At 50.0% G+C, this 14835-nt stretch overlaps 2 protein-coding genes across 2 annotated transcripts; one reads left to right on the forward strand and one right to left on the reverse strand.

Annotated features, from left to right (window-relative positions):
- Window positions 1-2044: 2044 nt before the first annotated feature.
- LOC144178148 (serine/threonine-protein kinase RIO1-like) lies at window positions 2045-4601 on the reverse strand. The gene has a single exon (XM_077705723.1). It carries the CDS (start codon window positions 4404-4406, stop codon window positions 2667-2669), a length of 1740 nt encoding a protein of 579 aa, XP_077561849.1. The 5' UTR covers window positions 4407-4601; the 3' UTR covers window positions 2045-2666.
- Window positions 4602-4934: 333 nt separating this feature from the next.
- Window positions 4935-11484, forward strand: LOC144178155 (proteasome subunit alpha type-3-like). Its single transcript, XM_077705734.1, has 2 exons — window positions 4935-5329; window positions 10915-11484. Exons 1-2 carry the CDS (start codon window positions 5069-5071, stop codon window positions 11413-11415), a joined length of 762 nt encoding a protein of 253 aa, XP_077561860.1. The 5' UTR covers window positions 4935-5068; the 3' UTR covers window positions 11416-11484.
- Window positions 11485-14835: the final 3351 nt, after the last annotated feature.

Raw genomic sequence — 14835 nt, forward strand, 5'->3', positions numbered from 1 at the left:
GTAGTGTGTGCTCATAGAGACAGATGGCAGCATGGCGACCATGTGTGTGCTACCGATCGAGAGAGGGCACTACTTCCACGGTTGCCCATGTGTATATATTCAAAGGTGAATAAAGCCACGGGGTCAGTTGCCTGTTACCGGCGTGATGTGCGTTCGTGGTTAGCCGGGCGCGTGCTGTGGAAGTACGCCCCGCAACAAAAGTAACAAGCCTCTGAACGACATGGGCCTATAGTTTTGTTTTAAATGGTCCCAGCAGATAGATTTTGCTGGGGGATAACATCTGGCCCCTTAATTTTGCAAAAATCAGCTTTAGGAATTTTCATGCTCAGACAAAGCAGGCTAATTTTTTACCAGAATTGTTAGCATATTCATTAAAAGTACTTTCAAACAGTGATATTACAAAGTTCCAGCCAGTTTGAGATCAAACAGAAGGCACCGTTGCAGCCTTTACACAACAGGCAATTAAACTGCATTTGCGCACCTGGATTGTTACGCCTTGAACTTACTCCACTTTCGTCAAAGTCTTCTTTTTTATTGTGAATGATGCATGGTTCCACAGCTGCAACCACTCAATTATGTGAAGCACCATGTCTTGGACCATAACGTTTGATGTATGATGAACTAGGTAGTAAAGATAGGAAATTGTGATATACAAAAGATAAAAAAAAAAGGCAGGAAGGTAAGAAACATCTTTAGTTGGTCTGAGATTCGTATGTCATACTACTACTCCTTAACTCGGGGACCATAATGAAGAGCAGGATCATGATGCTATACTCTCATGTGATGAGCAGTGGTGTTTAACAATGATTTATTGTGTGATGAGCGAGATTCCCTTCTCAACATCAAATAGGGAGAATCTGAGCGAGTTGTTACGTGTTGAATTCTACAACAGTCAGCCCGAGGACTCAGACAAAAGGATAAAAAACACAGAGCCGTGCACGGTGTTGACATGGTCCTTCATTTCCTTGCCTTGTGTTTGTTATTCGAGGCTCACCATTTAAGAGTTGAACAGCTCTTGATGATGGACTTTGCATTTTACCCAGCTCCTCGCCAGTGGCGTTCCCGGCTAACCTTGCACCCCCAGCAAATTTGTCACCCCCCTCTCATACAAAATGTCAGCAATAATCAGGACAAATCAGCACAATTGCCACTGTTTTATTTGATAGGAAAAAAAAATTTCCTTTATTTTATTTTCCTGTTTTATTTGATTTATTTTTCCTGAAATTTCCTAAATTAGGTTTACCCACTTTTGTATTGTTAAAATAAAGTGTTGAAATAACAACAAAAGACGTATCTATTTTTGAATAGAAATGAGCAAAAACTTCGCAGGTTTTACTTAAAGCGAGGGCTTTGGAATATGAGCGTTCGATAGTTAACCACGATGCAGAACTTTTGGGGATATTTTGGCAATAATGAAGGAAGAGTGATGCTGAAGTAAGCATGCTTTGCTTCTTTTAATGTTTGTTTTTTCATGAATACTCTTTTTTTTTTCTCTGAAGGATTGTGGATTACCTTAATATTTACCCTTACAGAAAGCTGTTTGTTTTGGATTTTAGAGTGCTAATTAGTGCATTAAACCAATGCAAACTACGGTTCATTAAAATTATCTTTTCTGGAGTATACAAGAACTGCTTTAAACATGTGCCAGTTTTCACCAACCAAACGGTTTTTAAAAAGTTTCATACATTTATTTATGAATCAGCTACAAGTCATGTTGCACTTGTAAGCAAGTGCTGCCAGAGCGCAGCGTAAAACATTTCATAAGGAGCGCGGAAGCAACAGTGTCGGGCAGGGCACTCCTATCTATTATAGTATTTTAGAAAAATACGCTTGCAATGCGGAAGTGCGCAATAATTATTCACCAATTTTTGTGCTGTTATCCCTTCGTTCGGATATATACGGTGGAAGTGGGGGGGTGGGGATTTGCTGAATGTACTGATGTTAATCCATCGCACACAATCTCTCTCAAGATTAAAAACAGCAGTTTTTCAGTGGTCCATGAGACAGTCCATTTTAAACTCCTAACAATAACATCACAACTATACGAGTTTTTCAAAAATTATATTTTTCAAAACAATTATTAAGCATCACTTCATCTTTAATGTAATTTCACAATTCTCAATCCTTTTTAACAGTTTCATAAATATCAATTTTTTTCCCGCAAACACGAACCGTTACAAACCTTTATTTTTTTCGTTGCAGAGCTGAAACGGAACGGAACTTTTATTTCGGGAACGAAACAGAAACCGGAGCGAAAAACATTTCGTTCCGGCACCCTGCAGGAAACGCACGGACAGCGTGCAACTGTGGAAATAAAGTCGCTGGTCACCAGTGACATTGATTATTTTGTTTATCGATTATTTAAAACCATCCACGACACCAGTGCAAAAGAAAATAGCAAGTTCTCTTCCCTTCTTCGTGTTCCTCTGCCATAGACTTTTATTTTTTTTTCTCGTGCTTGTTGCCATAACTTAGAACTGAGTGATTTGTTAAAGTTTTTGAAACACTGAAGAGTTGAAGCCACTGCATGCGTGATACCTCACAGCAGTCATGATACCTGTATGGGCAGCGCCAGTTTGGAAGGCATAAGTCTCGCACATCGAAATGTGTCTTTTTACACTGATATTTTGAACTTTCCACCGAGTTTTCCTTTCGTCCACTTAGGGTCACTTTTTGCGCGACTTGCCCTGCTTTTCTTTGCGCTTTTTAAGGTGCTTTGGCATCTTCTCCTTCCGCTTCTCTCTTCTGGCCTCCTTGACTGCTTTCTTGCGCTCCCTCCTTTGCTCGGCAGACTCTCCTTTCGGCCTCGCTGCGTTCACAAACTTGGACCCTTCCTCACTGTCCTCCTCGTCTTCACACTCGTCCTCGGTGGGATCCGTGGACGCGCTGTCCGACTCACCGTCCAGTATCACCGGCTTCTCGGCGGGCCCCGACAAATCCGGCTTCATGCCGGTGATGGTGTGGTAGAGAATCTTCTTCTTGTCTTCCTGCACGCCAACAATGTCGCTCTCAAAGTCAAGCACGTCGTCCAGCCTGTGTGGTATGTAGCTCTTCTTGAAGACCTCTTCCTCAACTTGGTTCGCCGCCTCCTCCACAAGAGACTGTGCCTTCTCAAGATAGGCGTCCATGTTCACTTCGGTAATGGTTGGGTCCGTGACAAAGTCAAACAGCTGCCGGACACTCATGGTTTTCACGCCCCGCCTGATGAAAAAGTCCGTCAGATTGGTGCAGTCCTTGCGGAGAAACTCGAGTGCGTTTGGGTGGTCGTGCTCGACTGACTGGGACACGTCAATGATGACTGCCTTTCCTTCGTGGTATAGCAGGTTGTACTCGCTGAGATCGGCGTGCACAAGGCGGCAGTCGTGGTAGAGCCGTCGCATCATGACAACGCAGTCCCGGTACAGCTCGCGTGTTTTTGACTCGCTCAGGGCTACGTCTTTGAGCTTCGGAGCCGGCCAGCCGTCCTTGCCGACAAAGTCCATGACCAGGACGTGGCTGCGCAGGACTATGGGCTTCGGGCACGGTAGGCCCGCGGCGTAGATGCGGGAAAGGTTGCGCATCTCTTTCTCGGCCCAGGTTCGCACCATTTTGCGCGGGTTGCTGCTGCAGTAGCCACTTCTGAAGCGGAACTCGCCCGTGACGTAGCGGTCGCGGTCCTTGAAGACCAGTATGGACGTCTTGTAGATCTTGATGGCCCGGTCCGGAGCGCCGTCCGTGCCCGCCGTGGCGTGGTACACGTTGGCCTCCTTGCCTGTGCTCACGCAGCCGTTGATCTGCGCGACCAGGCCGCGGTTGAGGAGCTTGAACAGTATGATTCGTGTCTTGCGATCGAGCACTTGCTCCGCGGTCGCCCGCTCAACCTTGTCACGGACTCGCACGCGCTCCGCTTCGTGCCTGCGGCTGGCCTCGTTCAGCACACTCAGCGCGCCCGCAGAGACCGCAGCGGGGCCGGCGTACGCTTCGAGGTTCACCTTGCCGCTATACTTTCCCGAGAGAACCTTGCACTGCGACTGGAACGAGCTCGCTCTGACGCCGCACTGGGCGTTCGGGTGGTTGCCTGCACCGCCCGGGCTGTGGCAGAGGCTGCCGCCTCGAGCCAAGTCATCCCACTCGTAGCCGTCGTCGCTAAGGTCGTCCTCTTCGTCAGACGAGCCGTCGCTCACGACGTGCTCGCCGAGGTTCGCAGGTTCAGTGCCGCGAGTAACGTCAGCACCAGTATCGGCATCGTCAAATTGTCCTTCTGCCACATCGGCGGCACTGATGCTCACACGCTGGCTTTCCGCACAAACACCAGACGACTTGTGGGCGCCATCAACTACGAGCTGGTCGCCACGGCCGAGGTTCGATCCAGGTTCAGCGCCGCTGTTGGCGTCGTCAAACTGACCTTCGGTCACGTCACAATTCATGTCTATGCGGGAGGGAGCTTGCGCTCATCGATTCATTAGAACCTGTCAAACACCCACGCTACAACCACTACAAGAGAACACTCGTACTGCCGTTGCTGCCGTCACCTCGTGGATCTTTCACCTGGCCACCTGGCCTCAGGCACGTTCCACTTGTCCTTGTCATGGCTCACGAACAGGCTGGAAAGTTAGCTCTGGCTGCAAAAAACCAACAATATTACTGCAGAAGATTAATCAAATTTGTTTTGTTATTATAAAATAAAAGCTCCAGAAAGATTTATTTGTCAGGGATTATTTAGAAGCTTCATGCATCGAAGAGCTCTAGGCATGCCACGGCATGCGCCATCTCACCAGTAACTCTGCCTCGCAGTTCTTTAATATTGAGCAACTTTGACGCTGACAAGAGCTCTAAGGTTGTAAGTTTATGCAAAATACCTTTGAAAAATTGACTTCAATTTTTTTATTTAGGAAATATTTTAAAGGAATGAACAGAAATTGTTAACTTACGCAACCGCGGACGCCGTCCCACCGTCAGGGACATCAATCGTGATTGTGCGGAAGTCGGCGAGGAGAGCGGCGAACCGTAGCGGCGTTGTTCCCCGATCTTGCACTCTCATTGTCCGAAGGAAGTGAGGCAAGCTCGCGTCCAACGTTGAGGAGCGATCATGAGTTCAATCGGGACGGGCTACGACCTTTCGGCATCGCAATTTTCGCCGGACGGTCGCGTGTTTCAGGTGGAGTACGCCCAGAAGGCGGTTGAAAACAGCGGCACGGCCGTGGCCCTGCGAGGCCGCGACGGTGTCGTCTTTGCCGTCGAGAAGCTCGTCACCTCCAAGCTGTACGAGGCCGGGGCCAACAAGCGCATCTTCACCGTCGACAGGCACGTCGGAGTGGCCGTCGCGGGGCTGCTGGCCGACGCCAAGCAGGTGAGCCTGCTCGAGGACATGCGAGCCACGCACTCTGCGCCTTTGTGGACGCTGCCTTCCGAAGAGCCCGCTTTGTCCACTCACAGGGGAGAGAGTGTGTGTGCTGCAGTGCTGCTGTTTCGCCGCACTCCAGTACTCACTGTGTGGCCTGTATGCGGAGGTGTACGAGGTTGCCCGTGTCCGCCAATCATTCTGCCGTGTTCGTCGCGAGCGTGGGTCGAGGTGTCACTTCTGCCACCCATCCTCACCGGGTCGCCCACAAAACTGAGCGCCCAACTGCCAACTGTTGGGCTATTCGTTGGAAATGAGCAGCATCATATGAGCGATGCCGTACTTCAAATAAACAAGCTGCTTTTCGTCTTCCGAGGGCCATGTAGCAACGCGTGTTACAAGTTCCACCTTTCCGCTGCAACAAACCATGTAGGCCATTCATCTTCTAGGGACCCCCGTGACTGTTCATGACAATTCAGTCGAGTAAAGCTCCAACAGTTACTCCTACTAGCTGGCTAGCCTTTGCACTAAGCAATGGTGCCCACTGCGTGCCCACTGGCGCCTGTTCTGAGCCCGTCACATTGGTGTCTGATGAATTGCGAGCAACTCGTGTTGCTCGCAATTCACACCTTCACACGAGTGCACCGTTGCTACGTCAGATGGTGGAGGAAGCCGCTTCCGTGATGCATCGTGGGATTGCACCCCGGAGCTCTGTCGACCCTCTCGGGGCGCCACAGGGCAACCAAAAATTGCCCCTGGTGGTGCGGCCCGGTTTATCGAGGACAGAGGGTGTGCAGTTTATTAAGGACGCCTTAAGTTTGGCAGCCATTATGACGTTAATGTGATGTTAATTGCTTTTATGCCGGAATCTCTATGCAGACTGCCCTATTCAATTTTATTGTGCCAGCACTTCAGTTCGTTGGGATATTTTGCTGGCCATCCGCACTGCTGTATTGTTTTCCTATTTGCGTTATTCGTGTGTATCTTAAGCCAAGATCCAACTCAACCTATGAAGCCAAATGTCGGATGAACAGAGCCCCAGAAGCAGTGCCACAACAGAACGGAGCAGGAGACCTGCATTACCAAGTTAGTGAAAAGAGAACACCATGAGTAAGGTAAAATAACTGCACGAGAAATGGAGTTAACGAAAATGAGAAAAAAAAACCCCAAAAAAGCCTTTCGGATCAATAACCAGAGGCACAACCACACCTGACAGCGCCAAGCTGAGAGTCAGAACTACCAGTCGCAAGCCCGTTCAGCCAATCGGGAGACAGTGCTTACAGGGTTTACTGTACAACATTAAACTTGACCGCTGTCTCGTAGCCGAACAAGTTTGTTTTCACTGATTCCATGCATATTCCTCCAGCAATAATGCCAATGTTTCCAAAGCCTTGCTTTGTGTAGAATTTTAGTAGTGGCCAGCGTGAAAGCAGGCAGAAGCATGCTTACTGGCCCAACTTGTTTAGTAGCTGGTGCATCTTCTGGCGTGCGGGCAGTTGCATAGGAAGGCCTTTGTGTCCCCAGAAGAGCACGAGGTGGCAGGGAGCAGCCATGTGTTGTCTTGTTTTGAGGCCCGCGTGCTGCTGCTTTAGCCCCGCGGCTCAGAAGCAGCGTGCTCTTCTTGTAAGCCTTCACAGCAGTGGCTGCACCGTGATGTTCCAGTATTAGTTCTGCCATAGTGAGGGACTGAGGCGGGCTAGCAGTTGCCTTGCAGACGGAAAACGAGCGCTAAATAAAAACACAGGACGAGGAGTGGACGGGAGAAGCGCTAACTTTCGACAGAAAGTTTATTGCAGAACCAGCGCTTATAAACACGTCTGGCCAGCATGAAGAGAGGGGAAAGGAAAGGAAAACAAGGAACACAGTGACGTGCCGCCTACGACAAGAAATCCAACTCAAGTTTCGATAAAGCTGCATGCTGACGCATTGATCCCCCGACCTTGCTATCTCTGCCGCGTCCACAATTTCTCTTGCCAGGCCTGAGCGGTGAAAATACAAGACGGTTGTTTGGTCGCACAGAGGATGACACGGGTTTCCCGAGACGCATTTTTTACAGTGGGCAGCCAGCTGGCCGTCGGTGGCAACGCTCCTGACCTTGTTCTTGTGCTCTTGGAGGCGAACGTTTAAGCATCTGCCGGTCTGGCCGATATAGTGTCTGCCACACGCCAGAGGAATCTTGTACCCAACGCTACGTCGGCATTTCACAAAGGCGTCTCTGTGCTCGATGGCGCAGATCGGTTTTTGCGAACGCGTGGGACAGCTCAACCTGCACAAAGCCCCCTGAACGCTGCCCTTTCTGCTCCCTTTTGAAGTTGCCCTGCACTTTTTGAAAGTGTCGCTCTGCAGGGCTGTAACAGCTGAGCCACGAGGCAACATGGACGAAACAGCGTGTTTGTGGTCTCGGTTGCAATGCTAGGGCAGTGGGCTTTTGCTTAGCTGCAAGGCCACTTGGGATTTGTGTGTCGCATTCGCGTGGCTTCTTTTGCCCGTGCCGGCCGCTGCGCCACCACAATCAGTGGAGAAGGACCAAGAGTGAGTGAAAGGTTTTTGTGTCACATCGCAGACAGATAGAAAACAGAGTAGCATTCGCAAGAAAGGTTGTAGTTCATTGGAGGTGAACATCAAGTTATACCTCGGCTACACTAGGGTCCGAATGTCATTTGACTCCAATGGGGTGCTTCAAATTCCATTCAGAATCCGCCGTGCTCCACTACAATTTCTATGGCATTTGAAAGCTTTAACAATCGCTCGCCGTGCTGCATGGCGCTACTGGTGTCGAGTTATGTTTTTACACAATAATGCAACGATCAGATTTAGCGGCAGTTTTTGGCATTAAAATGACATTAAATTATCAATGACGTCAGCTTTGACACGATTTTTGCTTAATTCTGAATCGCAATCGAGGTTTTTTGTGCTCTCTGGCCACACTGGTTTGTTGCTTGTTTGCACTCGTGCTGCGAGTATGGAATTATCACATCGCGATATCGCGGTTTAAGTGAACGAGGAGTAAACAAAGTCCCACAATTAAGAATATTTTGCTCGTTTTAAGTACACCAGTGATGTGTTTGTTTGTGCTGACTGGAACGCTGTGTGCGCGAGTGCCAGAAGTGGCATTTGAGAGGGTACTCATTTGGCTTGAATGGCATTTGGTTCAAATGACATTCGGACCCTAATGTAGCGGGGGTATTAATCAACCATTTTTATGAGCATAGCTGCATGCATTGAACAAACAGCCAAGTTTAACAGGATGGAAAGTTGGGTGAGTTGGTGTCGATTCATCTTGGTGTTGCTAGCAGTGCGTCGTCCTGTGTATTTCTTTTCTCAGTCAACGTCTTTCCGCACCTGTTTTCAAGTTGAACAAACAGGGTCGTGGACGCTTTTCCCTCTCTCGTTAGTTCAGCTTGCCTTTGTTGTGAGGTAATTATGCTCCTTAGCACCCTCTGCGGAGCTTTCGAAGTTCATCAATAAGCGTAAGACAGCTGACATACGGAAGTATAATATGGAGAGGATCGAATACGCTGTGAAGTACGGAGGTAGCCTGAAAGCTGTGAAGAGGCGTCTTGGCGTGGGGAAAAATGAGATGTATGCACTTAAAGATAAGCAAGGCAATGTCATCACAAATAGGGATAAAATAGTCACAGTGGCCGAGGAGTTCTAGAGGGATCTGTACAGTAGCCGGGACATCCAGGATAATGCCGAACGAGACAGTAGCTCAGAGGAGATAGACATCCCACCAGTAACGACCGAAGAAGTAAGGAAGGCTTTGAAAGAAATGAAAGGGGTAAAGCACCTGGTGAGGGTCAGATAACAGCAGACCTCTTGAAGGATGGCGGAGAAATTGTCCTTGAAAAACTGGCAAACCTGTATACGCAATGCCTAATGACCGCAAGTGTACCGGAATCTTGGAAGAACGCAAACATCATCCTAATCCATAAGAAAGGCAACATGAAGCACTTGAAAAATTACAGGCTGATCAGCTTACTGTCAGTCGTCTACAAGGTACTTACCAAGGTAATCGCTAACAGAATTTCTGCAACCTTAGATTTCAGTCAACCTAAAGAACAAGCAGGGTTCCGTAAAGGCTATTCAACAATGGACCATATTCACATGATCAATCAGGTGATAGAGAAGTGCGCTGAGTATAATGACCCCCTATATATAGCCTTCATAGATTATGAGAAAGCATTTGACTCGGTCGAAACCCTAGCAGTCATTCAGGCATTACGGAACCAGGGGCTAGATGAGCATTATATAAGAATACTAGAGGATATCTACAATGGGTCCACAGCTACCATCATCCTCCATAAGAAGAGCAGTAAAATACCTATAAGGAAGGGTGTCAGACAAGGAGACACAATCTCTCCAATGTTATTTAGAGCATGTTTACAAGTATTCAGAACGTTGGATTGGGAACAGGTGGGAGTAAGGGTTAATGGCGAATACCTCAGTAACCTCAGATTTGCTGATGACATTGCCTTGCTAAGTAACTCGGGGGACGAATTGCAAAGCATGCTTTCCGCACTGGACGAACAGAGTAGAACCGTGGGCCTGAAACTTAATATGCAGAAAACTAAAGTAATGATCAATAACCTCGGGTCAGCACAGCGGTTTGAGATAGGTGGCGAGGCAGTGGAAGTGGTAAGCGAATATATCTACTTAGGCCAAGTTGTGACCCCAGATCCCAACCATGAGGCAGAAATAATTAGAAGGATCAGAATGGGGTGGGGTGCATATGGCAGACATTCTCAGATAATGAATAGCAGCCTACCATTGTTGCTGAAGAAGAAAGTGTATGACAGCTGCATCTTACCGGTACTCACCTATGGGGCAGAAACTTGGAGGCTCACTAAGAAGGTTCAACTTAAATTGTGAACGACTCAGCGGGGAATGGAGCGGAAAATGATAGGTGTAACATTAAGGGACAAGAAGAGAGCGGAGTGGGTCAAGGAGCAAACTGGTGTTAAAGACATATTAGTAGAAATTAAGAAGAAGAAATGGACGTGGGCAGGGCATGTAATGCGAAGGCAAGATAATCGCTGGTCATTAAGGGTAACAGAGTGGATCCCTAGAGAAGGCAAGCGCTGCAGGGGGCGGCACAAAGTTAGATGGGCAGATGAAATCAAGAAGTTTGCGGGGATAAATTGGTCACAGTTGGCACAGGACCGAGGTAATTGGAGAATAATGGGAGAGGCCTTTGCCCTGCAGTGGGCGTAGATAGGCTGATGATGATGATGAATTATGCTCCTGTGAACTTTGCTTATGTGGAGGCCCAGCAGCAACTACGCCTTCTCACACGCTCTCGTTACGTAACCTACAGCATACGTTCGATTCTCGCCGCCCAGTTTACGATCGGTGACAGAGCTGCTCTGGTTTGTGCACAATGACAACCCCTGTTCGATGTGAGTAAACGCCTTGTTTTACGGAATGCCTGATCCCCTTCAGCTGTGAGGTCTACCCTCTGAGGGTCTGCTCGCTGGGGCCGAAGGTGGATAGCTCCGGCTGGCCCTGTTCCACCCCTGTGACTGTGAAGGGGCCCTGTCGTGGCCGAGTGGGGGCCCACCATTTCAGGGGTGGCCCACACTAAACTGGCGCAGGTGGTGGAGACTGCCCGGGTGGAGGCGTCCAACTACCGGTCGGACTACGGCTCGGCGATCCCGCTGCGCTACCTGAAGGACCGCGTGGGGCTGTACATGCACGCGTACACGCTGTACAGCGCGGTGCGGCCCTTTGGCTGCAGCGTGCTGCTGGGCAGCCACGACTCGGACGGGCCGCAGCTGTACTGCATCGACCCGTCGGGCACCTCGTGGGGCTACTTTGGTTGCGCCATTGGCAAGGCGCGCCAGGCGGCCAAGACCGAGATGGAGAAGCTGGCCCTGCGGGAGCTGGACTGCCGCCAGCTGCTCCGGGAGGCCGCCCGCATCGTCTACGTCGTCCACGACGAGGTCAAGGACAAGAACTTTGAGCTCGAGCTCAGCTGGGTCTGCCAGGAGTCCCAGGGCAGGCACGAGTTTGTGCCCAAGGACGTCTTTCTGCAGGCCGAGGCGCACGCCAAGGCCGCCCTCGAGGAGGAGTCCGACACGGACGAGGACATGTAGGCGGCCTGCACCGAGCAGTGGCGAATAAAGGCTGCTGCTTGTGCTCCGCCAGGCGGAGCAGTGTCTTTCTGCGCCGAGGCCGCCTGTGTTCTTCCGTTGCAGCGCTCCGTGGCCTGCTCTTGCATTTCCTCGTGCGCTTCTTCACGGTCGGTCAAGACGCCCACCGAACTCGAGTAGGGCCATTGAAAACTTCACGCATGGCCCAAGGGCCGCTGTTGTCAGAACAGTCACTGTGCACCCAGTGTCCAGCAGGACTGTTGTCCGAACTGAGGCTAGCAAAGAGCAGAAAGCAAGGGCAATCGAGGAGGGCTGTGAATTTTGCAACACTCGCCGAAGCTGCAGGGGAGCTACTGCATGTTCTCAGAGCCTGAAGTCGGTTCAGGCAAAAAGTTATCTCGGTTTGAAAATGGGGCTCTTGGTGTGAGAGCATTCGATGCTCCGTTCCTGGCCAAGCTGCGATTCGGAAGCCTCCGCAGTGGAAGAGTGCCCGTTTCTGTTGCCAGGTGATGCTCGGGCACGTTGGGTGTGCGCAGGGGTTCTCTCCTGTTGCTCTCGCGCTGCAGTCACCTGCGGCACAGCACAACCCCGGCTGCGGCGTGGGCAAGAATGCCCGTGTGTCCAGGCGTTGGATCCCCAGAGAGCGGCTCCGGTGCAGGTGTGGCTCCCAAACCATCTGGAGCCGCGCGAAGGCGGCTGTGAAGTTTGAGCTGTTGTCATGGGGACACATTGCAGCGGGCCGATTTCAAGTATGAAATGAAATATGACGTAGGACGGATAGCTTAGAATCTGTCAAGCTTTGGGAAAGAAGGTGCTTGTAATTGTTATGCAGCCACGGTCTAGAGGAAGCTGGATGTGCAGAAAGTTATGACAAGTGAGGCAAGCATAAAGTTGGAAAGCAGGGTTTAAACTTTTTCATTTTCTTTGAACTTTGGAATTGCACAAGTAGGAGAGCTAGAAGTGTGAAAAAACCCTTATTGCGCTCCTAGATTCCCCCAGATAGTGGTTGCTTGAAAATTTCGAGCACCATGCAGCGCTTTCAAAAACGTTTATGTGGGAAACTTGCATTCATCTCTAAGTATCTGTCCGATCTCCAAGATTACTTCATATATGTGATCTACACACAGCAACACACATTTCTATCGATTTTCATGGCAGTAAGCGGAGAGGTTTGGTGACGATCAAATCAAACATGAAATTTGTGCTTAAACAGACAGTAGCCCTGCTTTAAGATATAATCCCACAGGGATGGTGAAGATTTGTCGTGCATCTTGCAAAGGAAAAGCGTTTGCCTACCTCAGCTCTTGAAATTGCTCGGCCAGGCGAACTGGTCAGGTGGGGGTCGTGATGAGTGCAGCACGTTTTCTGCGCTCTTCGCTGTTCTTCGTGAAGTGCAGACGGGGGATGCCGACAGGGCAGAAGGAGCACCCAAGCCGATTAGCGACGGGACCGAGTGCGCACGAGGCGAGGGGCGACGAGCAGGTTTGACGGGGCAGTGGCTCTGGCGCAAACCTGGCCATCACGAAAGCACAGTGTTTCGCGAAGGTCTGCCTCTGCACGAAAGGGCACCCGCAGCCTCGAGTGACGCTGGGAAATGCACAGAGGCTGGCGGGCAGCCATGCGAGCTGGCCAGCGAAGCTGGTTGCGTGCCTTCCTCCCAGCCCCGTTGGCTTTGCCCACGCCAAACAGGGCTCTGCACCTGCCCTTGCACCTGCCGGTGTAAGGGCAGCTCTTGTGTGGCGGCATGTGTTCTCCTGCTGCCAGGCAGGAGCAGTCTTTCTTTTTTTCCCCTCGCTTGGACACTGCTGCCAGGCTTTGGTTGGACAAACTGAAACACGAATCGAAGCCAGCTTGCACAGTGGTGCAGGTCACAGCAGAGCTGTGTTGGTCTCGCCAAGCTGAACTCGACGAGCGCCATATGCCGCATTTACTCGAGTAATGATCGCACTGTCTTTCCAAGAAATTTGATGCAAATCTAGGGGTGCGTTCATTACGCTGGGTAAATTTTTCGCAAAAAAAACTTTTGAGCACAGAACAGGCGAGCAAGTTGCGGTTCAAAATTTTTGTGGTAGGTTTCATGAACATCATAAAAATAATAAATAAAAACATATTAAACTTCTGAACACTGCCAGCCGCTTTGCAAAGTGGCGCAAAATGCAGTGTTTTCATGAATTACGGAACGAGTTTGCTGCAAGGTGACAACGGGGGGCTGCCGCTGTCAAAGCAGACATGGGGGCCGACACGGCAGGCTGACTGCATTTAGTGGGAGTTTCTTCCTCGTCAATATTGAACGCATGCTTGCCGATATCGCTAATATCGGCAAGTCTGCGGCGGCAATAACGTAGCCCTGTCCGCTTTGAAAGGGAAGGAAACAGGGGTAAGCACGATCATCATCAGCTAGACTTGGCACACATACCACTGCAGCAAGTTCAGGGTGCGTTCATTGCGCAGGAAATTTAAAAATCGAATTTTGACGACAAACTTCAGGGGTGCGATCATTATGCGAGTAAATACGGTAAGTCATAGAGAACCATTTACCCTGTGTATATACTATAAGGTGCTCATCAGCGGAAAACCAAATCAAACACAAAGTAAAGCTCTATTAAGTACTCTAATAAGTGCTCTATTTGAACAGTGCCCTGTTCAGTCTCCCCCTACTTCGTCTGCCGCCGCAAAGCCTTCATCAAGCGCTCCCTCGCCTTTGAAGGCCTGCACTACCACTTGAAGGCCTGCACTGCACTACCACTACCACTGCTTGGTTCTTCTGGGCGACTGGGTGACTCGCCTGGCAGTGTGGCACATTTCCTGATAAGCTGCCTCTTTCTGGGGCGTCCAGATCTTCTTTGGTCACCCCATCCCCCACGTGTGTGGCATAGAGTCGGACCAAGTTTTGCCGCTGCAGCTCTGAGGGCAGGTGGTTGCCCCTAGCAGCGTGGAGCGAGCGACGTCGGGGGCAGGCAACAGTCGTTTTGTCGGCGACACTGTTAGCTCAGTTGCCTTCGATTATATGCTCCTTTGCGTAGCGGGTGCATTACGCCCGATTCTTGACCCCACGTGGGGATGTGCCCCCGGGCGCTCTCACGAGTCGCCCGCTGACATGCGCTCGGCATTTTCTTGGTACTTTTTTCTGTTGACGGTGCAACCAAAAGCCTAAACAGCTTTGGGAAGAGAAAGGAGAGAAATTCGGGCACACTGTGTGCCATTGTCGGATCTCTTGCATAGCACTGTACTTTTACAAAACGGGAGCTGCAGCGTCAAGCAAGAAAAGCGGTACAACAGACACATTTTGCCTGTACGTCGCCTTGAAGCTACTCGCAAGATGGCCCACTTCATTGACTAGTGTAACTTGTTGCCAAAATTACGACCTCGACATCCAAGTTCGTGGTACACTGTGTGTAAAGGCGCATCCATGAAAGGTTTCAA

Source organism: Haemaphysalis longicornis, unplaced genomic scaffold, assembly GCF_048455015.1.
Source record: "Haemaphysalis longicornis isolate Haplotype H1 unplaced genomic scaffold, Haemaphysalis longicornis Haplotype H1 scaffold_1, whole genome shotgun sequence".
NCBI classification, from domain to species: Eukaryota; Metazoa; Arthropoda; class Arachnida; order Ixodida; family Ixodidae; genus Haemaphysalis; species Haemaphysalis longicornis.

Bases quoted from the DNA above. Each gene is read 5' to 3' on its own strand.
- LOC144178148 (XM_077705723.1), bottom strand. From the start codon at position 4,406: ATGAATTGTGACGTGACCGAAGGTCAGTTTGACGACGCCAACAGCGGC.
- LOC144178155 (XM_077705734.1), top strand. From the start codon at position 5,069: ATGAGTTCAATCGGGACGGGCTACGACCTTTCGGCATCGCAATTTTCG. The intron at 5,330-10,914 runs GTGAGCCTGCTC...AAACTGGCGCAG, and splicing joins TGCTGGCCGACGCCAAGCAG to GTGGTGGAGACTGCCCGGGT.